The sequence below is a fragment of the Sinohyriopsis cumingii genome, chromosome 2 (assembly GCF_028554795.1).
Source record: "Sinohyriopsis cumingii isolate HCF-2022 chromosome 2, ASM2855479v2, whole genome shotgun sequence".
Classification (NCBI taxonomy): Eukaryota; Metazoa; Mollusca; class Bivalvia; order Unionida; family Unionidae; genus Sinohyriopsis; species Sinohyriopsis cumingii.
In genome coordinates, this window is record NC_142962.1 from 139,194,946 (window position 1) to 139,222,217 (window position 27,272).

At 35.5% G+C, this 27,272-nt stretch overlaps 1 protein-coding gene across 1 annotated transcript; it reads right to left on the reverse strand.

The window, feature by feature from the left end:
• Positions 1-605: 605 nt before the first annotated feature.
• Positions 606-27,064, reverse strand: LOC149805930 (bone morphogenetic protein 10-like). Its single transcript, XM_089950714.1, has 3 exons — positions 26,133-27,064; positions 14,261-14,943; positions 606-5,362 (listed from the first exon to the last, which is right to left on the reverse strand). The coding sequence occupies exons 1-3, from the start codon at positions 26,596-26,598 to the stop codon at positions 5,129-5,131; spliced, it is 1,383 nt and encodes a 460-aa protein (XP_089806840.1). The 5' UTR covers positions 26,599-27,064; the 3' UTR covers positions 606-5,128.
• Between the last annotated feature and the right edge of the window lie 208 nt (positions 27,065-27,272).

Below are 27,272 nucleotides of genomic sequence, written 5' to 3' on the forward strand. Positions count from 1 at the left end.
TACCATTCGCATATCACTTTTCACTATAGGGCTTAGTATGTACATTTATATACGGGTACTTTAATTTAGGGATCCCCAAAAAATCTCTTCACCAGTATCGTTCTAGTGTGAATGAACTGTAAATATTCAATTGTATAAACTGAGAGAAACAAATATCCGCATCATGCTGATCTACCGCGTTTTGCTTTCATGATCTGTCAAAAATGAAAACGTCAGCAGCAACATACACAATTAATTACGTTATCTACAATTACCTTTTTGGACAGCTTGCACAAATGTATATATAATCACGTTAACATACAATTACCTTTTTGGACAGCTTGCACAAATATACATGTAACCATGTTACATAAAATAACCTTTTTGGAAAGCTTACATAAATATATATGTAATCACGTTACATACAATTACCTATTTCGACTTCTCGCACACGTATAGATGCAATCACGTTATTTTCAATTACCGTTCTGGACCGTAATCATGTTATTTACAATTACCTTTATGGACTGCTCGCACACATATACATGTAATCGCACAGATATGTAGTCACATTTACAATCACCTTTTATGACAGCTCGCATACATATACATACAAGCAAGAAAAGTTCGAGTAACTATACTTTACTGTTTAGCATATCAATAACAATACAATGTATATACCACAGCATTCAAACAACATTATATTATATTCACGGAGTCAATTTGGGTAGGTGAAAATTAAAATGCACAGCAAAAAATTCACACACACACACACACACACACACACACACACACACGATAGAGAGAGAGAGAGAGAGAGAGAGAGAGAGAGAGAGAGAGAGAGAGAGAGATTAATTTTAATGAAAGGGGTGGATTAATGCGCATTGGGAAGTTTCGAAACCTATCTGGAAAGGCGAGAAACGGCGTACCGTGGAACCCTTGTTTCTTTATGGATTTGAAGTACATGATCAAAACACAGGGATGCGACGGGAAAAAAACTAGTCTAATTTTTATCCTATACTTGACGATACAGTTCACACAGTGCTAACAATTTAGATGCAGTGAGGAAGAAAGTTTACAAGACTGGCATTCGAAATCAAAATTTCTGCATCAAAAACATCGGAATCTGTAAGATAAAAAGAGAAGTGTCTGCAGGCAATGACCTCTCCTATCTAAAATTGGCCAGGAATTCAAATCGTCCAGTATGATTCATTTTTATCCAGGCAAATGTCCAAATTTCCTTCTCCTCACTGATATTAAGAGCGAAACATTTTATTCTATCCCAGACTCTGGTTGTCTCCGATTTCAATAAATTTCGTTCTATCTCAGACTGTATTTGTCCCAGGTTTAACTGAATTTCATTCTATCCCAAGCTGTATTTGATCTCGTTTTTGCTAAATTTTATTCCATTCCAGACGGTATTTGTCCCAGGTCTCACGAAATTTCATTCTATCCCAAGCTGTATTAATCTCCTTTTTGCTAAATTTCATTCCATTTCAGACTGGATTTGTCCTAGGTTTCAATGAATTTTATTCTATCCCATGCTGTATTTGATCTTCTTTTTGCTAAATTTCATTCCATTTCAGACTGGATTTGTCCTAGGTTTCAATGAATTTCATTCTATCCCAAGCTGTATTTGATCTCCTTTTTGCTAAATTTAATTCCCACTCCAGACTGTATTTGATCTCCTTTTTGCTAAATTTCGTTCTATCCCAAGCTGTATTTGATCTCCTTTTTGCTAAATTTCATTCCACTCCAGACTGTATTTAATCTCCTTTTTGCTAAATTTCATTCCATTCCAGACTATTTGTCCTCAGTTTCACCAGATTTCGTAACATTTCTGATCAAATTCAGATATTACATTATCTTGCTTAATAAAACTACTGAAAATACTGTGATTTTTATCTCAGATAGGAATGTTACAAGAATAAAAAATATCTCTACAGTTTTTTAATTTACAGCCAGGTATATTTTGATTATTGAAAATGAGATAAGTAACTTAGTAAAGTTGAAGAAAATCTTCGGTCTGTCCTCAGAATTAAAAGACCAATTTACAATAATTCATGATAGTATGACAATATTTATATCTTCTCGCTCACTGCTAATTCATATTGTAAATGAGACCTTTCTATTCAGTGTAATATTATAAATTATCTCGTTTTCTTATGCTGATTTAGGTGACCTAGTAATCAAAAGAGTTTTCTTATAAGCTAGCTGTTTGTAAATCCCTTTTTTCCGTCATATGTTTCGTATATAGAGTCTATTAATATCCACTTTTCATACATACACATACATACATACATAATACGTACATACGTACATACATACATACATACATACATACATACATACATACATACATGATGCTGTAGTGTTTTACGCCATTTTTCAGCACACGATACATGGCGGCCAGTAATAATGGTGCAGGAAGAACCCAAGAAAACCCCCGGAAAGAACCACCGACCCACGAGAAGTTACTGGCAAGCTTTCTCGCGTATCCACATTGGCCGAACCCGAGACTCGAACCCACGCAGACAGAAGTGAGATGATAGTGATCCGTGACGGAGAGCGCTTTAGACCACTCGGCCACCCGGGGTCCCCCATATACATACATACATACATACATACATACATACATACATACATACACACATACATGTTCAAGTTCAGTTATCATGGTTAAGGTTTTGTGAGGACAATGACTGAATACACTGTTCTTATTTTTCAAGACCAGTTTTTAAGTTGTTGCTGTTTCAATGAAACTGGTCGAATTACTACATAGTTTAAAATTGTGCACGACTGAACTCGTCTCCCATTTTCATTACAAACGTTAGGTATATCGAAGAAAGTTATCAACTTTAAGTCCCCCCCCCCATTCAAACAAAAAGAAAGCAAACAAATAACAAACAAAAACCGTATTTTAAGTATGCCATTCAAATTAAAAACACAAATAAATAACAAAAAGCAAACGAGTCCAGAGTCAACAGATTTAGTATGCTACAATTCAATCAATTCGTAATTTACAGTAAACCTGGTTTTATTATAAAGTAATTATGTGTCTAGACATACATTAGTAAACTTGCCTTAAAACGTTGTTAAAATGGGAACAAGCCACTAATTAATTTATATAAATTTGTTTTGAAGGTATCCTACAACCCAACCCACCCGGACAAACCTCCAACCCCCAACTCAATATAAATTGAATATCGGTATCAGTAAATACGACAAGGCGCCATTAGAGGTTAAGGAAAGTAGAAACTACAGTACCACGCAAAATGATATATACACACACGTCAGTATCCATATATATTTGCATGCTATCACAATTCCACCTTTGCTTTGTCACAAGCAGTACAAAACATGAGCACAGGACTTTGGATGAAGGTACATGATTCATTAGTAGAATTTATGAAAGAGTGGGCAACTTCACGCAAAGTCACTCATATCTGTTGAACATAAAGTAGTTTTGAACTAAAATTATCACTTACAAATCACAAAATGTACACGAAAAGTTATGGCTTCATTCATTATATTACAAGTTAAGTAAATACTACCATAATCTTAAAGGCGAAGTCGTTCACATTGTTATACCCAATCGTGGATATATTTGTTGGGTTTTAGGCTCATTTGTCTAAAATAATTAATATATATATATATATATATATATATATATATATATATATATATATATATATATATATATATATATATATATATATATATATATATATATATACATATAAAGAATGCGCCTCATTTTCCAGTGGGTGTGATATAATTGAATATTCCAACCCAAGCTCAGGCTAGACTTGGAAAGACAGGGTCACTGAAGCACAATGTTTGCCAATATAGTGTGTAGCACCAGCTTTGCGGTGTACGCGTGTACAAAGAAAAATGCTTTGCGGTTGAGTGGTTTGAACAAATTTTTCTCTCCCTCCATGATATGGGAAAGGACCATGAAAGTTCGACAGCAGAGTTAAAATCCACAAGGACTCTCTCTCTCTCTCTCTCACACACACACACACAGAGTGTATTGTAATTGGAAAAGGAGTGCGTTTCGAATGACAAACCACCCCCATCCCCGCCTGAATCCCTGTCTAAATTCGCTATTGCTGGGTGTCAAGAAGTAGTTATGTTCCAGTTTGTACTGTATCTCTCAAATTTTTCATACAATATCGATCCATAGATTACAAGTCTTGTTTTTCCAATAATGTTTTATGCATGGTTCTTTTTTATGATTTAAATTTTGCAAATTAGTGTGCAAAATAAAACGATAGCTTTTTGTACTAAATTTCTTTGCTTATTTGAAAAATAGTTATAATAAAAAGTGTATGAAATTTTTTAGACAATACAGTGTATGTGATTTGACTTCTCTGTAAATACATGTGTAAATATGAATTCTGACAACCATATGCGTTTCAAACAGGAAGCCCTTATACTCGATGCATGGTATTAAAAAAAATCTAGTTACAGCTGTTTTTTTTAGAAATTATATGCTAGTAGAATGAAGAGGAGATTAAATAAATGTACACGTGTCTGATATTGGCTATCGCTACTTTTTGGCTTAACTTTTAAAAGCAGTGCTTAGTCCTCTGTACTTATCGTCCTTTGATAAGAACGCTCGTGGCCACATAACTCTCTTTGGCAAATTTCAGATATATATTATCTTCCATGAGAAAAATAAATAAAAAAATAAATAAACAAATGAACAAATAATAATAATAATAATAATACATAAATAAATAAATAGAACTGTGTGGGAGTGGCAACTGAGTTTTAGCAAGTATTTTTTCCCCAGTGGACCACGATTTAAAGTAGTTTTCCTTTCTTTTATGGCCAATGACCTTCACATCTGTTGAGCGCATAATTGTTCTTATGTATTCCCGCGCATATCAATCTGGTAGCACCTTTGCATCCCTCATCAAAATAAATAAAAAAATAATCTCTTGAAGAATTTCACTGTTTCTGAATCATTAACTTAGATTAGTAATACCATATCAATTTGCCCAGGTGTTGTTTCTGGTCTTGCATCTCTGTTGGCCCTGGGTGATAACCAGTGCTACGTACAGATCTGGGAACGATGCCTTCGAACACCTGGCGAGAAATTACTCCACCCTAAAATATAATTCCTATCTGTTATCAGTTCCGGTCACCGGCAACCACACTCCGCCACTACCATTCCGTCGTATTTGTACTTGTACGTAATAACGCCCTGCTCATCTATATACAGTATGGAAATTGGGTCAAGTTTCGTAGGAACGCAACACGCCCGTGACGTACGTTTAGGAAAAGACGTATGCAGCCTCGTCTGGATTGTAGCGTGTTTTGTGGGCGTCAGGTGGTCATCTAGCGGAAAGTAACACTTTCCTGAGCACTCGTAGGCCTGCAAATAAAAAGTTTTACAAAGTAATAAATTTATTGAAATCATTAGTGAGTATACATGACGTCAGGGGTCATAACAGGAGTTATAATATACAATCTTTGAATATATCATTTCTAAGGATCGATATTCACATCGAAGAATCTTCTACTGGAAACTTTCTATAAACGCAAAACAAATAGGTCTTATTAAAAAAAAAAAAAAAAACGTATCACAAATCACCTACAGTGTGTGCTTTCGGAGTCGCGAATCAGTTGCAGTGTGTGCTTTCGGACTCAAGAATCACCTACAGTCTGTGCTTTTAGGGTGCAAAAAATGCTGTTTACATTTATATTCGTTTTCTCTTTGATAATATTATTTCTGTAAATGATAATTTCATCATTACCGCGACTTTCGTATACAAAGAACATTTCTGGAAATTTATCTTTCTCCCAGAAAACCACTTTGTTTTATTTGCTGGCATTGATGGTCTGATGTATTATACACGATACAGATTATTAGTAAATACCACGTGTGTAGTAGTCAACCTGTGTAATGAAACTATATGACTATAATTACAGGCGGTGCTATATAGAGGGCCATCTAACCGAACGGCCGTAGAAATGACGGATGGGTGGAGGTCAAAGGTTAACAAGACAAACCTGAGTCTGTAGTAAGTATGGTGAATATAGAAAAATAGACCATTATTTTAATCAAGACACATGATTCTGTAGTAAGTATGGCGAATATAGAAAATTAGACCATTATTTTAATCAAGACAAATGAGTCTGTAGTGAGTATGGTGAATATAGAAAATTAGACCATTATTTTAATCAAGACAAATGAGTCTGTAGTGAGTATGGTGAATATAGAAAAATAGACCATTATTTTAATCAAGACACATGATCCTGAATTCTCAACTTTCAGGACTTAAAATATGCATTGGATATCTGCTAAACTGATCCATATATGCATATATATGCTAATTAAGTCACCTACTACGTATGCAGAACAATCAAATGACAAAGAAACAGGACTAAATTAATTCGACCATTACATGCTGGTGGTCTTGACTAGAAGGTGTCACTAATAAAGGCTTGGCCATGAATTAACAGGTGGGACATTTCAGGCGCATTTTCGAATGTTGATATGCATTAGAAGATATAATATTTTGATCTATGGTTTTGTAGTTATACCAAACTGCTTCGAATCAGTAGTTCTGTTCAGATTTGTTTCGCGATTAAAATGCTGATTGTTATAACATAACATTGTGTGTTTATAAACTTCTAACAACATGTACGAGGTAGGTCATTAGAAATATCAACCACATAACCATCTATTTCAGACTACAATATTCGCGTCCATGAATAAAATAAAAATTAAGAAATATAACAAAATGTGGGATGCCTTAAAGGTAAAAGATTACGCAAAAGTAGAGTTATTTATCACATATAACCTCCATTTTCAACTTATTATGGGATAGCCAATACAAATAACTCATAATTTCAATTACACAAATAAATGACCCTTGAATTTGTCTTCATATTCCTATCGATGGAAACTTCTCTCTGATTCCGCGAAGGGGTGACTGGGAAGTGGCTTGAGCGTTTTAACCCGTTTTTATGTTTTGTGGTATATCTTTTTTCTGCTTCGGTCGGATATTAGCTGTCTGGTTTATATCAACAGGCTATGATTGTTATTTATAGCGAGGACTGTTCCGAAAACCCTACAAAATATCGCTTGAAATGAAACAGGAACCGTTTAGAGGAAAAATTTCATTAGATGGGATACACAAAATTGTTTCATGTAATCTTGTGGATGAAAATGATAAATATCTTCAAAGACGTTTTAAGTATCAGATTAATCATTATATTGGGGCTGATGGTCATCTAGTTCGCCTGCATTCTCAGCAAAATAAGGTACATTATAAACACATTAGCAAGCTTAGGTTGTAGGTTAAATAAATGATCGTTTACCATAGGCGACTACAATTTTTTTTTTCTTTTTGAGAGAGAGAGAGAGAGAGAGAGGCATAGTTTTAATTCTTGACTCGTGTATTTATTGGATCGCTATATTGATTGTAGCTGTCGCCTGCATCGGATTTATCTTTATACTGATTGTGGATATCGTACGCATCGGATTTATCCTTATACTTATTGTGGATGTCATCCGCATCGGATTTATCGTTATATTGATTGTGGATGTGGTCCGCATAGAAATTAACGTTATATTGATGGTGGATGTCATCCGCATCGGAATTATCGTTATATTGTATATGGATGTCGTCTGCGTGGATTTATCACTCTACCAATTATGTCTGTCGACCGCAGTTATAGCAAAAAGAAGTAATACAACGACATTTTAAAACAAAGCTTAAGCATAAAATAAATTTTGATTTCTATACCAGACAACATTTACTTACGACATTATTTAAAAAAAATCTTAATTTTATCTTTTCCTTATGAAACACTGAGCAGAGTTAAGATATGTTTTTGCATAACGTAAAATTGACAACGTTTAACGGAGCACTGCCGTTGTCAGATCTTTAGATTCGGAGGCAGGTAGTTTTGCACGTTACTAAGCTCTTCAATTTCGGGGTAATTAAATCTTGCATATAGTCCTCAATCCCACAATTCCCAAATAAAAGAGACGGGGTTTGAAATAACGCCGGAAATTGTTAAGTTCGAACAGATAAATATACCCCTTCCAAGCAATATACATGAAGCATAAATTAATTCATTGTTTAACATGTACCATGGTTTTATTCCAAATTACTTGCAAGATATAATTCATCCTCTTGTTGTTAACAGTGATACCGACACCATTCGATCATCCAGTACAATTCGACTACCTTTGTGCCGAACGACACTTCATACAATATCATTCTGCCTTCCACAATTCAATTGTGGAACACGTTGCCTATTGAAATAATTAGTAACCCGTCCGCTCAAAATTTTAAAACTTACCCGAATCGGAACAAACATAAAATTCCTTCGTATTATTTGTTGGTGATCGGATGGATCAGGTTGAGCATACGCGACTGAGGACCAAATGCAGTAGCTTAAATAATGATGTATTCCTAAATCATGTTTCTAATAACATGCGGACAAGTAGAAACAGCTGAACATTTCCTGTTAGAATGTCAAAAATACACAATTCTGAGACATTGTGTTCCCCTAACATTACCGGCCCGATTTAACAGAAGACATTATTATTCGCAATCTGATATATTCCGATGAAATTAATATGCAAATATTTATGGCAGTGCAGACCTTCATAAATTGTTAAAACGAGTTTAAGTTAACACACAGGTCACAACCACACAAGTGAATTCCATCATTTTTTTAATACCATTTAATGATCTTTTAAACAATTACTTGTGCTAGAACTAATCATGTATACTTTTATATTGATATTTGATTTATCTACTTTAAATTGGTAGACAATTATTGATCGTTACAATTTCTCTGTAATAGTGGAGACAGCTTTCAACAAGGTTCTAGTTTTCTATTGAATCGATATATATATATATATATATATATATATATTGTTATAAACGATACATAAAAATGTTTTCTTGAATAAATGGTGTTCAAACAAACAAAAAGACAGGATGATCTTCTGAATGAATAGAGCCAGTATAATCACAATCATTTGAAATCATTCGGAATCAGTGTTAGTCGGAACCAGTGGAACCAGTGTTAGTCGGAACCAGTGTGAAAAGATATTGCTCTTTAAGGCTGCAACGTGAGCAGAGGGAACTGGAAATACAGAAAATCAACTGTCAGCATCATGTTGTTGCAGTAATGGTGAAATGAGTGTCAACTCTTAGTCTATGTGGCATACAGCTCTGAGATAAAGCCACGTGTGTGTGTGTGTGTGTGTGTGTGTGTGTGTGTGTGTGTGTGAATGTTGGCTTGGCCGCTCGTTACACACATTTGCGATTCTTGGTTCCTTCCACCGGACTGATGCGTGATCCATATTGTGATAAATTTTGTTGCTGTAGGGTTTAACGCCATTTTTCAGCACACGATAGGCTATACATGGGGGCCAGTATTAATGGTGGAGGAAGAACCCGGGAAAACCCCAGAAAGAACAACAGACCCACGAGAAGCTACTGGCAAGCTTTCTCACATATCCACATTGGCTGAATCCGAGACTCGAACCCACGCAGACAGAGGTGAGATGGCAGTGATCCGTAACGGACAGCGCTTTAGACCACTCGGCCAGATAAATTTTGTTTCACTTAAGATAAATGTAGTTAACCCATTCTTGTATTTTGTTCGTATCTAATACATAGATCTTTAAACCAGCTTTTTGTACAGGAATTGTTAATATATTAGTCCTCGAGAGATTTGATTGAAAGTTGAATCACCTCTCTCGCCATAGACGATAGCACATGGGGCAACGGGGGTGGGGTGGGGGTGGGGGATGGAAATCAAGTGCACCTTTCCTTCCAGGATTTTACCTTTTGTTTTACCTACATCCGTAAAAAAAAAACAATAGCTGAACACTACATGTTCCCCCCCCCCCTACAATTTTTTTATTTTTTATTCTGCTGGCGCCCCTGCTACCCGCCCCAAGTGGAAAAAGCATGACCAATATAAAAACGAACAAAACATTCTTTCATTATCAGGGTACTTAAAACCAAGCTATTCAAAGCTTTCTTTGCAGACAAAATGCTTGGTTTCTTGAACGGAAATTTAATACCTATTAAGATACAAAAGAAGTATAGCATGTGCAGAACTTGCATTAAGAAAGAACAGGCACTCGTTTAGGCTTCAGACTTTCGCTTTATCCAAACTGGATTCCGGAAGACGCTGAACTCGGAGCACCAGAGACACTATACAGCTTACTATTAATGGTGGCAAGTAAGGTGAATGAATGATTATTAAATATTGTGCATTTTAACAAACCAAATACATACCGAACAAGTAAACATCGTTATAGGGCAATGATTTCTTATTTCCATGTACATTCTATAATTTGGGGCCTACGATTACGACTATATAAAACATTGCTGATGGGATTGTCTTGTTTTATCTTGGCGTTCAATGTACATAATTGTAAGAGCTATATATTGCTAAACTAGCCTCGAGAAATGTGCAAACAACAAAGTTCCCCACTCCTAGATTTTACGAAAATGCCCATTTTTCTAGTCAGGGGCCCTAGTGACTAGCCACTTAAACATTATGGGGCAAGAAAGCACTAGAATACGAAGTAGGTAACACAGGGATTTCATTTCTTCTCATCTGACAGACTTGTCTTTGTTAAAGGAACAAAGAGATTCTGGACTGTATGTAAAACTAATAACAAAAATATGATCGACAGATAAAAATAAAACAAAACAATAAAAAATCAACAACAAAAACACCCTTTGGAGACAGGCAAACTGTATTCTCTTTTTTTAAAACTAAAATGGCTACTTGTTTAGTAAAAATTTGATTGTTAAAAGCCTAAAATGACAGATTCACTCATTCACCGTACTAGTCGACATAAGCATGGCGCAGTTGATGTGCGACATCACTAATAATGGATTATTATGATAATAAGATTTGAGTATTGAAACTGTGATAAGATCTGAGTACTGTAATTGTCATAACAAGATTTGAGTTCTGTAATTATCATAACAAGATTTGAGTACTGTATTTATGATAAGATCTTAGTACTGTAATTATCATACGATTTAAGTATTGTACTTATGATAAAATCTGGGTACTCTAATTATCATAATAAGATCTGAGCACTGCAATTATGATAAGATATGAATTCTGTAATTGTCATAATAAGATTTGAGTACTATACTTGTCATAAGATTGTCCCAAAAATGTCAAAGTGAAAAAGTTGAGCGAAATAAAAGTTAGATTTTTAAAATTACAAAAATCGCTTCTCTGAAAGCGTACGTTGGACGCCATGGAAAATTTGACATTTCACTACGCCACGTGGTTGTATGACCATGCTAACGAGCTACCTAGAGGGGACATATATGACCAAATCCAAATGGTCCTACTGCATATGCAATCAGGGCATTCAAAATTGTAAATTTTTGTTTTTCTTCCTTGAAAATTCCATAATATCGAAAACCAATCCTTTAAACTCCTTTCCGCCCATAAGGAAATAGCTGTGTAGTTTCATGCCTTGGAATTGTATATCAGGTTAATCGGTGGACGAAGTAATAGTGAGAGAAAAAAATGAGATGAAATATACTTTGCTATTTTAAGTTACAACTCCTTCCTTCAATTCAACTTTCCCGTGACTTACAAAAACTGATGAATGACACATTTTGGGATAAAATTTAAAGTTTCTATTTATCAATCACGCAATCTCGTACATGCACTTCGAGAGAGCTGATAACCCGGACCAGAAAGTAGATAATTCCGCCTTTTGCGGCTAGGTGGAGTTACCGGATTAGAACCTTCATTGAGTCAGCACTGCCTTAGCCTTTGTACCAAAGGATATGATAACTGAGAACAAGTCGACAATAGGAGAAAAATCATCACCATCCTAAACTTATCCACTTAATTCCAAAATTGTCATATCCTGTTTTTAAAAATAGAATAAGATTTTAAGAAGAAAAGAAAAAAAAAAAGAGATCAGATCCTTACATATTATTACAACATGAATTTTAAAGACTAAATATACAAAGTCGAGCACGATAAAGAATCAAGAATCCCAACTTTTTAAACGTGATAATACATGTTATAATATTGCAGAGGTGGAAGTCGTCACCGTAAGAAATAAGCTGATAAAACACGTATAAGTAATCAACATTTTCACACTATACACACTCAGTACAGTTACACACAACGTATGCTACTTGGAAATCTATGCAAGTATTATATGTTGCGAGTTACACAAATTTGTTCTCCTAGCAGCAAATAAATGAATACCGTTTTCTAATCTTACATGTAGGTCACTGGACTAGTTATCTAATATTCAACACTGAATCGTTTATACCGAAATACATAATTATCGGGTGACCCATTCAAATTTATGGTGGCATTTGTGACAAGCAGAGACGATCCTAGAATAATAATGTCATTTTTGTTAAGATGCTATACCCCAGAAAAAACGAAAATAAATTGAACAATATCAAAGTTATATCCACCCAGAATGATATATCATGTGCCTTTTCTAGTTTAGCTAATTTTCTATAATCAGAACTTAATAAAACGGTTACGTCAATCTACAAAACTCAGAGAATTTGTACCAATTTATTTTGGGAAAATCTTACATTTTAATCATACTTCTATGCGAGTTATGCGAATTATTTCTTCAAGTATTTAAGGTAATACAACACTTATTTAATCTGATCGAACTATCAAATCGCACATGAATACACGAGATTTATTACTCATTTCTGACACATATAACCGCTTAACAGATAATACCATTCACACGTTTGAACGATAAACCAATCCTTAATAAATCTTTAAGCTTCTCAGGGAAAAGTAGGTGCGTGAAAAAACTTCTATATATACGGTATTTAATCTCTTAAATTCATAATTTTTACAAACAGGTTTGCGACATGTTTAGGGTAGGTAAACAAATTTGAGTTATTCAGTTTTACACCTAGCTTTGTGTCTGGTTGTATAGCTAAGCATGTTCTCAGTCATTCAAAAAAAAAAAAAAAAAAAAAAAAAAAAAAGAAAGAGTAGAAAATCATGTAAATAAATAAAGTCAAACTTGTTTTCCAAATAATAAGTGTATCCGTATCAATATCTAGCGCTCTTTCTTAATTATATTTGTTACCGAAGCTAACTAAAATTACAATGTTTAACCTTTCCAAAAAGGTGGACGGTTGGGTGCCGCGCCGTTGCCCTCCCACTCCCGAAACAACCCGAACGTATCCTAGAGAAAGTTTTCTTTACAGTTAAATGGTTCAAATCATGCTCTGGAGATGCTTGGGGCTCCGTCCCACAGATTCCTGGCCTACCTTTTGCGGTCCCCCTCCCCAAACGATATTTCTGGTTCTGCCACTGAAGAATGCATACTACTGCATCTATTTCAGTGGGTTGCTGGTGATAAAATGTAAAGTATGCATTCGCGTATGTAAAGCAACAATTAAGCGATCACTGAGTAAGTATTGGTCCTACTTACACCACCCTATAGTATACCATTGAAAGACCTGTGCAACAAACTAGAGTGCTCCTTTTTAAACGCTACTTGTCGACAATAAATGGAACTGGTAATCATCTGAAAATGAGTGGTTTATTATTCTAATTTACCATCTTCTCTGGGAACTGATCTTCTGTAGCGTTCTACAAGTAGGCTGCTGTTCCCGAGCCGAAAGCTATACCCGTCACTAAACACTTTAGCAGGAAAGTTATCAAGGGAAAATGCACAGTTCATCACTTAACGTCATAAAACGTTTTATAACGTTGGTGTGTGGGAGCGATTTTCCCTTGAACATGTATACAGTGGCGGATTAAGAAATTTCGTAAAGGTGGTGGTTGGGGTGTAAGCAAGTAGGCGAAAGATCCTTGAGAATGAACCTCAGTGGGGAGCCACATGAACGAAGTCCCTGGAAGAGCGCGAGAGTTTATCATGCGCTGTACTAAATGCGAGCAAAGCGACACAAAGAACTGATAAAGGGGTATTCTTGCTCCAAAATGTGTTCATAACCTATGCTATTCAAATGCAAATGTCACCAGTACTCATAAAAGCTATGCTAGTCAAGTACATACATCATCGTTACTCAAAGGCTATGCTATTCAAGTGCAAACTCATCGTTGATCATTTCCTTTGCCACCAATAAGCTCTTCGAAAGTAAACAAGAATTTCCCAGACAAGTTACGCATCCAATGCCAAGAGAGGAAGGGCGTATGCGAAAAGAAGAAAACATAAATAAATTACTTAAAATGAAATAACGTGGGCTACAAAGATGACGTCAATGATAAAATTATGGATAACTCTGGTTACCTGATATCCCCTTGGCGCAATAATCCAGGTGTGCCAATCGATATCTTCAAAATTTACGTACAGAGGTTTCCGTCCGCAGGCCTTCTTTGCACCTCTCTTGACCCTTGACCTTTGAACATCAGACCCGTGATAGGAGTTGCTAGAGGAATTAGTACGTACTGCTGTTTTTGAGATTATAGTATTATATTCATGTGTGAGTATTTCATGTCTTTCTCTAGCATGTAAGCTGTCTTTAGATTTATCATCGGAGAAGACCACTAAAAGTGGATCTTTCGCCCTATCTGTTGATACATTGATGTCCATGTCACCTGAATTGTCCCCAGAGAAAATACTATCGATCCTCACTTCTAGTATCTGAACGGATATTGCATTATTTATCCAGCGACGCACAGCAGAAGTGACGTCAAATGTCTCCCATTCACTATTTCTACCATATATATGTTTGGAAGAAATGATCCGTTTAATTATCCTCTTTTCGGTTGGAATTATTTCAAAAACAGACACTTTTCTGTCCACTCCTACATAAGTGTTCCGATCTCGCTCAACGAGAGTAAAAAGTCGAAGTTCTGCGAGAATTATGTCCTCTTCAGGTGCAATGCTAGTGATATTAAAAACTAGACTATGAACTCGTGTTTTGTCTCCAGGTGCTTGTCTTCCCGACGTGTCTGGGAGTAAATGTACATCTGTTGATAGAAAATGTTAGGTAAAAACAAAATAAGCAATACGTTTTCTACAGAAATGCATACAAACGATTCACTTAAAAACTATTGTATCTGTAATTGGTTTTACACTAATTATACACTTTTAAGGTTACACATTCGTAGATGATGTAGATATTATTCTCAATCTTCTGTGCAAATATGTCAAACATACAAAGGACAAAGATATGGAAACAGTTTCGACTAATCCTAAACTTTAACATGCTGGTTTAATATTTTTTCATATGTAATTAATAACCTATGATATGAGAGAACCGGTCGTCATTGAGAATCAATATGGCCCCTTAAGATTCCAGACAATTGTAATAAATACACAATATAGGATAAAGCTCAATCAAAATACATTTGGTGAGGTTGCTTTTTAGTGTGTCTTACTCATTTTTGTATATTTTACGTGAGTACAAATTAAAGAAACGAAAATGAGGAGAAAAGAGCAGGAAAAAAACCCGAAGAATTATGACATCGCATGTAAGACTGATACACAGAAATTTGCATTTATTGCGCGTTTAAACTTAAAAACGAATAGAGCTGAGCTTCCCATTCTGACGTACAATAAACCATTTTCCATCGATTACTGGGAGGGTATTTTATTTCTTCGGTAGAGATGCTATCGCATTAAATAAATAGCAGTTAGCTAAGGACATGTTTCAATATTTTAATATATGAAGTGACGATGACACCAAGCCTTCTTCTCTTCAGATTTCTTTTTACTGTGATTCACATAATGTGAATAAATGTAGAGAATAAAAATTAAAAAAAAACAGTGCTGATTGGTTGAATTTCAAAGTTAAAAATAGGAAAGTTTCTTGTAAATACGATATACGTAGTTGGAAACATAAGACAGCGTGCCGACTGCAGGTGGAAAAAAAAAAGAAAACAGTAGGAACTTCCAGATATAATGGGCAATTTTGCATAATATCACATTAATCACTGAATGAAAAGTAAAATTTATTGCCGATTAACGTCTCATTTGTATGTGTCTGAATGTTTCTTGTGTGCAGTGGCCGATTATCTGCACTAATCGGACAATATGTCGACAATAGATATGCCAGTCATATCAAGAAGGCGAGAATTATGAAAGGCGTTACCAGCAGAACAGCACTTTTTTTTTACAAGATAACTTTCTGTTGAAACTATTAATTTTCAAAAAATACAGACAGAACAGTATTTACAATGCGGTAAGCATAAATTTAATACGTTGCAAATTTTTAAGACATCAATACAAAATTTTCAATTTTCATAAAGCAGCAATGTTCTTAAATGAGATATTCGCTAGCTTAAAATTACGCTTTCTTGGGGTTTGGGGTAAAGAACGTGAAATATATTGTGACTCCAGTTACAAATCATTGTTTTATTCAGTCAAACTTATAAATAACCTTGTTTGCACCTACAACTGACACACTCCTATCACCTCCCGAGGAAGATATGTTAGCCTTTCTGCAAGAGCTTTATGTTTCAAATTAGAGGTTAAATATCCTGCCATATCTTTATTGTACCATATACATATCAAAGCACTACTAACATGCAAGAATTATTGAGCTTAATCAGTAAATTTGACAGATTTAAGAGGACGATATCGGTTCGTTTGATAGGCATCGCATGTAAATTTTACCACACCTTGAGATTGCATAAATTCATTAGGCGAGGTTGTATGGGATTTGCACAATCCATAATAAATCATTATGCCACAACTTGGCTAAAAGAGACTTGTCGACCTGTTTAAGTTTCCATGATAAGGCTATCAGTATCTCATTGAAGTTGTTTGTAATGGGGGGAAAAAGCGTCCTTTAGTGAAAAACAATCTTCACGTATGTCCGCTCATACCGTCCTTTCGTCTACATTTTATTATTGCAAAATGCCCGGATCAGAGTAAACAAAATCCTGCTATCGCTTGTTATGTAGACAACTTGTACAGATAGAGGATCTTATACGCGAGTTCATTTGACGTTAAATTTATAAAACAAGTTGAATAAACGTAAATGCCACGAGTCACTTACTGTACTCGGCCTATTTGTTGTTTTATTTTTAAACTGTACACAATGCAATTGCTATATGACGCTGAAATCGGTTAAGCGATGAGGTCAAGACGCTAATAGACCTGTGGATTATGTGGAGAATAGTTTGCCTCTCTTCAAACTAATGCGTTCTAACCATTAGCCTCATTGACATTATTATATCGGCTATGAGTCAGTCTATGTTAATATTAATTCGCATGTTAACTATATAAATGTGTTTCTTTGGATGGTTATCACATGAAGCGACCGTGGTTGAGTTATCATGAGAGAGTTATATTTTGTACATATACATTGTATTACTAATTTTAATTCTATTGAAGACGACATGTACGATTGGTTTATTGGTTCAGAACCAAATGTCTTATCCTCCGAAAATATAGATAGCAGTAGTAGTAGTAGCGTGAACATCGTATTAATTTCAGTATTTCAAAATATTTCTGCTAGGTAGCTGAAGATGGTACTGTTCTTTCAACAGACATGGAAGTGAGATGATTTAAATCAGGGGTCTCAAACTCAAACCACCCTGAGGGCCGCATGAGGAGATTTTCAATGGCCCAAGGGCCGCACCACCCTTGTTATCTCTCATGACACCTTGTTACGCCAATCGTTTTGCGGGCCACGGGATACGGCTTGGCGGGCCGCGTGTTTGAGATCCCTCCTCTACAGTCTTATAGCGAAACATGCTCTTACCGAATCTTCGTTGCACTGACTAACATTGGTAAAGAAACATCTTTGTTTGCATAATGCCGATTTAAGTTGCATAACTTTATCCTCTCTAATTTTGCCCGCGTAAGCGTCATATTTCTCACGGTGCATTGTTTCATAGTGCCGACGCACGTTATACTTCTTCGGAACAGCTATCGTTTGCTGACAAACGAGACATTGAATTTTATCGCTAACCTCAGTGACAAAATATAAATCCTCCCATTTGACTTGAAAAACTATCTTTTCGTCCGCGAGTTTTCTTTTTTTCGAAACAGAAGACATTTATACGGGCTTTTATGTTTATAAAAATGCAGCAAAATCAACTTTATAATCAACATCCACTCGATCACTTTACTAAAAAACCGGAACCGGAAGTCCACATTAAGGGCGACAATTAATAGAAAGACTACGAATAAATAAGTAAGTCAGAGTTTCTTATGGTTAAAATGGCGCTAACGTTAAAGTTCAAAAGGCGGCGAGAGAAAAAGAAATAAATGAATAGTCAATTTTTTGAAAATCCCAAAATGCGTCGCGGGCCGCACAATATGCCCTTGCGGGCCGCATGCGGCCCGCGGGGCCGCGTGTTTGAGACCCCTTTTTTAAATGGATTGAAGTCGACATTTAAAAGAAATAATTGAATGAGAATTAAGCGTGACTCTGAGGGACTATGTCCTCCTATGGTATCTATAGTTTAACCTTCTGGTTAATCCTTAAATACTTGGCAAATAGTTTCTTGAACGATAGTTAGTCTGTATTCATGTTGCTTTTGACGATGTGAAGGGGACTCCTTCTATTATGATAATATGGCTTTTGATGTTGTTGTAGGGTTGTTGTAGGGTTTAACGCCATTTTTCAGCACATGGCGGCCAGTATTAATGGTGGAGGAAGAACCCAGGAAAACCCCAGAAAGAACCACCGACCTACGAGAAGCTACTGGCAAGCTTTCTCACATACCTACATTAGCCGAATCTGAGACTAGAACCCACGCAGACAGAGGTGAGATGGCAATGATCCGTAACGGAATGCGCTTTAGACCACTCGGCCACTCGGGATCCCAATATGGCTTTTGAAGAACTGGGGAAAATCTATTCATAAATTGAATACGGCCAAGAGTGTAAATTGGCTGTCGTAAAAAGAATGCAAACTTGAAACCCGGTAATACTTTTAATATAAAATTCCGTTGTAAATCGGGTAGATAAACATATTTCGTTGGAAACAATAGCGAAAGTGAAACAATTATTTCGCCCAGATTGCAGTCAGAAATCACCTCAGAACAAATATCGCGGGCGCCACGCGGCTCTTCCTTAGAGACTGCATTTACGCTATTTTTACAAGTTTGGTTTTTAATGAAGAGACTGTAGCTCACAAAACATTACATTCAAAATACTGTCAAGTGAGTCAGCAAGTTTAAATGATTTAAGCCACTCGTTTGTTTCAGCTTGGGCATCGACCATTCGACAACTCCGCCCATAAACACGAAGTTAATCAATCAAATCCATCTCTGCAGTGGAACGTTCCCCTTAACAACCAGGTGACAGTGGACAGGAAGTGGATAGATATTTCTACACACCATTAATGTTGATGAAATAACACGGTTTCATCTCATTTTACATAACCTGTCAGATCGGTCGAGAGATTTTTGGGGTGGGGGTCAGTCATTGTCAGGGAAATGCTTCATTCAATTGGTTAGAACTTAAGCCACTCATATTGGTAAAAATGTGTATCGATTGTATTGATAATACAAACAGTACGCGAAACAAGACGTTTTCTTCATTCGGTTCCAGAACAAAAAGTTCCTTAAAAATAAAGCTGATAACGTCTTGTTGCCGAGTACAATGTCAACGCAACTAAATATAAAAATGTTACAAATGAAATAAATAAATAAATAAATGAATAAATAAATAAATAAAATACACGCATTTCTTCAAAATAAAGCCATGACGATTCTTATAAATTTTGGAGAATATATATAACCTCTTTTTCAATCAGTGGAACTTGTGACAACTACGGTTTTTAGATGCCTGAAAAAGTAACGATTATTTTTTTTAAAATTAAAAATACTGACATTATAGCATGAATTATAGTTACTCTTTTAACCGTACATTTTTTTTCTGGATTAATGAATCTATGAACCGATGGGTGGATAGATAGATGGAAGGATTGTTATAAATGTTAATGGCTTTAAGGAAGAAAATATGCACCCTTACGGTGAATTATTATTCGGTGAACTGAAGTCTTATAGTGTATCCTTTCTTAGGATCCTCTAAACATTATTAAAACCGATTTGTCCAAAATTTATATGGAATAAATGTTAGTCAAACTACGTTTTCTTGTCTTGAGTCAATCGACTCTTCAAATATGCAATTGAATTCAAATAGTGGATCCTGACTGGGTGAAAGCTGGTGATGACGTAATGATGAATGTATTGATTTTTAAACTAATTATCGTATCCGCAACTTCATAATTTACACCAATGCCCCACTTCGTGTCATAGCATTGAGTCAAGGCATTCGTTCCTTAATGTAAATGACTCTAATCAAAGTTTCCGAAATTGAAATAATGAAAAAACCCAAAGAACAATACATCATTATCAATCTCAAAGTCTAAAATTTTTAATATTATGAAAATCCCCCCCACCCCAAAGAATACCTCAAAATAATAAAAATTACTTTTGTTTCTTTCACTGCTTTTTCAGTTGTGTTGACCATGTTGTACCGTTAGTATCGTTGTCATCTGATTTTGATGACCATGATGTACCATTTGTATCGTTGTCATCTGATTTTGATGACCATGATGTACCATTAGTATCGTTGTCATCTGATTTTGATGACCATGATGTACCATTAGTATCGTTGTCATCTGATTTTATTGACTATGATATACCATTTGTATCGCTGTGATCTCATTTTGATGAACATGATGTACCATTAGTATCGCTGTCATCTGATTTTGATGACCATGATGTACCATTAGTATCGTTGTCATCTGATTTTGATGACCATGATGTACCATTAGTATCGTTGTGATCTGATTTTATTGACTATGATATACCATTTGTATCGCTGTGATCTCATTTTGACGGCCATTATGTACCATTGTATCGTTGTTATTTGATGCTGATGACTGGTATGTACCATTTTTATCGTTGTTATCTGATTTTGATGACTAGGATGAATCATTTGTATCGTTTGTTGTCTGATTTTGATGATCGGATGAAACATTAGTATTGTTGTTATCTGATTTTTGATAATCAGAATGTTCCATTAGAATCGCTGCTGTCTGATTTTGTTGTTCTGATTTTCGAGTTCATGCGCACTAAGTTCCAAATTATACATAAAGTACGTATAACTTTTGGATTAGCACGTATTTCCGTTTTTCAGGTCACGAATTTATACTGCAATGGGCAAAGTAGAGAGATTTCTATCGATTTTTGCCTTAACACATGTTTGATATCTCTTATAGCACATATTCCATATGGCGAATATGACACAGGATCTGTCTAATAACAGTTTCATCCACATTGAAAAACATGAGCCAGATATAGACCACCAGAAATAATCTACTGTAACCAGGTTCTTTGTATTGATATAGAATTTCAGCGCTTTTAATAACTTTTCTTTGTGAATCTTTGCTAATATTAATGCTGACTTAATGAAGTCTATAATCGTGTTGGCGATCCTCTTCTAGCGCATGACTTCCTTCCATTCATTTTTTTATATTTAAAAAAAAGAAGCTAACATATAATTTCCTTGTCCATGGACAAGGAAACGTAATAATCTGGGCCTTTTAGTAACAACTGGAATATAATGACATCATTTGTCCCTCTGAAGGCGAGAGAAAAATGGGCGTCTCGTGTTCTTGAAGAAGATTGAGATGGTCCTGGTGAGAAATTGCGGACTAATAGAAAGTCGGTGAAATGTACAAGAGTATTCTGACATTCTGGTGGAAAGTATCGTGTCGATGATTGTGGGATCAACAATTTAAATTGTTCATTAAGTTTTAGATCGTAACAAGGATAATGAGGTTGCTGGGATAAAGAGGTCTGACTAATTGGCCCGTAGAAAACATTATTGATAGATTCATCGATAAATACATGACTAAATAACGGATGGACAACAGGCAACGGAAAGACCTACAGGCATACAGAAAGTGAGATAAATAGATAGACGTAAAAAAATAAATATAAATGCAATAATGCAGAATAGTACACATTCATGTATAGGTAACAAAAATAACAAATCTACATATATGAGATTATGTTGAAGGAGCAGAAGGCAAAGACAATGAAGACGGGATAGTTTCATTCTTTGAAATTTCTTTTTAATATAAATATACTTTATGTTATGTGATCATTGGAAATTTTCAATAGTAATACATGATTCGTTGTGAAGATATCGAAAGCGCACAATGTTCCATCTACGAATTTGCATTATGCGTTTTAAAATAACGATGTATTTTTTTCTTCATTTTAACCATATTCGTTTTCTCTCAGCATCATAGATAAATCAACAATTCTGAGTACAAAATAAACACATTTACAACAATCGAGAATCGTCATATAACGGAAGCTCGTTCTCGAAACTGTCTGATCCACAGGGCGGACAAACGCGGAAATAGAAAGTTGATGTGCGAAGGTGGGAACTGATAGAGATCAGTTTTAGACAACACTTGGCAATAAGCAATGACCGGGAAATAAATGGGAGCAAAATAATGAGTACAGACGGTATTACTTAAAAGAAATAAATCAACATTTTCAAAGACACGAGGAAGAATCTTTATAATAATCATCATGTTATTGCTGTTAAGTCCTAAAGAACAGCACGACGGTTGCTGTTTTGTTTTGTTTTTATTTTTGTTTTTCTTCAAAGGAGTTGGGGCAAGGGATGGATTGAGGCTACATGCGTGATGAAGTTCGAATTGTTGTTACAAGATGGATCAGTAAGCACCATGTCAGTGGCTTACACTCAGGTACACCAAAAGGTACTGTTTCTTTATATACAAGTGTTCAAAATTTGAATTAATTAAAGATGACTGAAGAAGTTTACTGACTTTTACTATCAGTTACCTTGCTTTCTATATTTTCTTATAACGTGTTTAAACAACCATACAATTGAAAGTTACAGTAAGACAATCTTTCAATAAAGAGAAACTACAACCAGAGTTCTAGTCAGTGCTATACCACTGGACATTTTTAAGTCAGCATTTCATAAGGTGAAGAAGAAGAAGAGTCTTTATTCATTTTAGTAGCCTAAACAGAATGTGCGGATACATTTTTTTCCCCAACTAACTGAATTTAATTGAACTGAACGGCGGATAATGCAAAGAAAAAAAAGGTATCATCATCTATAGTGTAAAATATAAAAAGAAACGTGTTAAGAAACGTCTTTATATACGAATGTAGATGCAGATTAATGAAAATGAAATAAGCAGGTTAATTCACAAAAAATATCTCTATTGGGAGAAAGAAATATCTACATTATTAAGGTGAATAATAGGAAGAAAAAATTAGAAGTGGTATATTTTGAATGAATTATTATGCAATGGCAAATCAAACTATTTACACGATATCTGAACGCTATTTTGATGATTAAAAGCTTCATATATTTAAGTGGCGATACTACTCAAAGTTCCAGTATTCTAGGCATTCATAAATTCAATAAATTTAAATACTGTTAGACTTGTTCTAAAATATTGCTGTATATATTTAGCTCTTAGATCTGTATACCCTAAACATTCAAGTACAAAATCATATTCATCTTCAAGGAAGTTATAAATTGAACAAAGTCTACCAAGATTTGGTTTATACAGTCTCGCCCATTAGCATGCTTCAACTTCGTGTCTGTGAGAGAATACTCCAAATTTAGCAACTGCACTTCTACATTTCTAAGAATAAATGCTGTACAATTTGGATTCGAATTTGCAATATTTACATAAACAAATGAGCGACTACAGTTGTTGAGACGATCCATCCAGTTGTGGATAAAACTGCCGATGTCCTTGATTTAAAAACCTGTACAGCAGCGTTACAGACTCCTTGATTAACCCAGTCTGCACAGACTCCTTGATTAACCCAGTCTGCACAGAATAATTGATTAACCCAGTCTGCACAGACTAATTGATTAACCCATTCTGCACAGACTCATTGATTAACCCAGTCTGCACAGACTCCTTGATTATCCCAGTCTGTACATACTCCTTGATTAACCCAGTCTGCACAGACTCATTGATTAACTCAGTCTGCCCAGACTCCTTGATTAACCCAGTCTGCACAGACTCATTGATTAACACAGTCTGTACATACTCATTGATTAACCCAGTCTGCACAGACTCATTGATTAACCCAGTCTACACAGACTCCTAATCCTGACGATAAATCTTAAACTAAATATTCACATTTTACAGTACTAGGCAGAGACTCAACATCTTTCAACATGATTTCGTAAAAGATATATTTTATTCTTTGCGTCGAATATCTTAAACCATCATTTCACAATCTAATAAATCTAGTCGATGTCATTTTTGTACGCACCAACTCTCCATAAATAAAATAATGTCGTGTTGTCTACCTCACTCCTATTATCTTTTTGCAAACATGTAAGTGCACTCTTTCGATGCATTCAGTACGAGTAATATCTTCTAGATTGAAGACACACTGTTTGCATAACTACAGAATAGTAGGAAATATAAATAAAAATTATCTATTCGGTAATACTACACTTTGCTTGTTTACGGTCAATACTATACTTCTGTGTTGCGGTCAATACTATACTTTTGTGTTTACGGTCAATACGATATTTTTGTGTTTACGGTAAATTCTATACTTTTCTTGTTTACGGTAAATACCGCATACTTAAGTTGTTTATGGTAAATATTGTACGTTTGTTGTTTCCTGTAATATGTGTATATATATTACATGTGGCAAAATTGGAACCTGAAATTGGGTTGCGTATATTTATTGCTGCTGTTCCAATTAATCGATTTGGTGGAGTATCTGACACTTTCAGTGTTAGCAAGTAATCAACAACAATTTCTTGATTTATTTTGGTCAAAATATAAATATGTATCGTTCCTGAACATCGGTTCCGCAAAGACATTATATTAAGAGATTAATCGATCTCTAGGCAAACATAGATTGGTATATAGAAAGTGATAATCGATCGCGATATTGTATCCGATTTCCAACATCAATGTTTATTTCATGTGTTGATTCTTTAGAAGAGTTTTTCATGACTCACGTTACTAATTCAGCTCCCATAGCAAACAACATGATATTAAAAATACAATAATTTTAAATTTCTGAATGCTTATGATCAAACCTATATTTATCAGTATAGACACGTCATTGATGACAGCTTCTGCGTAGAAAAAAATGTAAAAGCCGCAGAATTTTCTGGATCTACATGTGTCTGAAACTTGTGTTTTCAAATCCGCAGGAAAGGATCAGGTGATAATTTAGTAATGTGTTTTTCAACTCAAGTCTGTAAATAGATAGAAGTTCCATTCATAAAACAGTGTCTATTTTTTCAGTTATAACTGAAAAATGATATAAGCACTCAAAATATTCCTTTTTTTACTTTCATTATCAACCACCCACGGCAAACCAACCTTATATATATATATATATATATATATATATCCCCTGTTTTATATTCAGCATTTCTATACTGGGTCCAGTTCTTTCATATCATTAGTGCCATGAGTCCTTCACTATCTTAGTGGAACTAGAACTTAACTTGCACAAAGAAAGGTTTAGAACGGTAGGTGATATAAAACAAAGGGAAAAATTTCTTTGCCGCAGTAAAAGGACCTGCTGCAAGTTAGTAGATATACAGAGGCGGCGTTAGGAGTACGCTGGGCCTAGGGCCGACCATGACCGCGCTGGGCCAGAGTATCGGTGTCTCGATTGGTATGCTACTGCAAACACTGATTATGTGAAAATGGCTGCATCTGTGCTGCCACCTGTTAATTGCGTTACAAAGTTGACTAAGTTGTCTTCGCAACTTTGCGTGCATTACGTGCGGCCTGTATCAGCGTTTCCAATTTATCGGAGAATATAGCTTGCCGAACTCATAAGGACGACCTTAGGCCTGAAGCGCAGGGCCCCCTCAAGAGCGGGGCGCTGGTTTTACCTTGAAGGTTAACACCATAACGTTATGCTAGTACATAGATGCAAAAAAAATTGTTATTGTCAATTCCATTCCGCGGTCAGACTGTAAACATCAACTTCTAAATGTTTCCGTCTAGAATGAATATATTAAAATATATATCACCTAACCCCATCACAAAGAAAATACAAATATTAGATTGGGATCTAAATTATAGAGCAATTATAATACCTACCTACCGCCATTAAATATGTTACTTGTTGATGCATATATTTCTTGAAGGCAGATTTTCTTATATTGTATATTAATGGACTTCCCATGAACTTACCTTCTTTATTGATATTCATAAAGCTGCGCACTATACTAGAGGCGGGTGACGATAAATGGTCCTTTGAAAACCGGTTGTACAGCTCTAACATGTATTCTGGAGCTACACTTTCCTCTGGAAGACCAATTAATTTGGCCGCAGTTAAATTTGAATTTAACGATAATCCTGGCGGAAGGAAGATCGTGTCTGCCTTCAAAAGTTTGGATTGGCCCAAATTTACAGTTTGTTGCCCTTTGGGGTCGAAACTGTCCAGATATTCATAATAGTCTTCGTCATTCTCATCTGAACTCGATCCGTAGTCCAAACTGAATGGTCGAGATAAAAGATTCCCCAAGATATCTGAGGAGACAGTCTGTCTGTTGTTTTTAAAAGAGCCATTGTTACGTGGTCGTCCTCTCGCGACCTTAACGCTCACGTCTTGCAGAAGTAAAAGATAAATTAACAGCATAGCCCTAACTTCTGTCATACCCACTCTTTTAAAACATTAGCTGCTTCTGGGTCTCGTTTTCCAACAGTAGATGACAAATGTTCGTTTGGCTCGAGTCTTGCAATGTCTTTTCTATGTAAAATAGATGTCCCAATTGACTGCGACGAAGACACGAAAGGAGCATTGTTGCATCTGTGCAGAGTTATGTGGGTTTGTAAACAGAAAAAGGAGAATAAAATGCCAGACACTACTACGTCACACATACTAGAGTATACGTGAAAGAGAATTCCAACAGATATCAGAAGTTGACCTTTTTATCACGAGCCGGATTAGAAATGCCAGTGATTTGTCAATTTCTTTCAGGAGCCAAGAGTGTATCAGTGGAAGTGCTTCGCTACATCACCACAGCCCATTGGATGTTGCGTGTTCAGCTTATATATAACATTTCTTTGTATTTGCAAACTTGTTTGACCAAACGTATCTTGGGATGCGTTTTATAGTACACGTAGCTCAGTCGTAAGGAGAACAGTAGAAACGAGGGAGCCACGTGTTACATTGCATTTGTCTGTAGAAAACGCGGAGCACCTGTCGTAGCGCTATCTCTAGGTTGATTTATCATAGCTTTCCCGCTCGCACGTTTAGTCATGCTTGACGTATCAGAAACAAATAGCGGAATTAACTTAAAGATAACTCTGTTTTGCAGTTCAGGAAAG

What these genes read in the sequence shown, in the direction of transcription:
- LOC149805930 (XM_089950714.1), bottom strand. Translation starts at nt 26,598, where the DNA reads ATGACAGAAGTTAGGGCTATGCTGTTAATTTATCTTTTACTTCTGCAA. An exon ending in TATGAATATCAATAAAGAAG is followed by an intron (nt 14,944 to 26,132) that starts GTAAGTTCATGG and finishes TTCTATCAACAG; the next exon opens with ATGTACATTTACTCCCAGAC. An exon ending in TTGCGCCAAGGGGATATCAG is followed by an intron (nt 5,363 to 14,260) that starts GTAACCAGAGTT and finishes TTTTATTTGCAG; the next exon opens with GCCTACGAGTGCTCAGGAAA.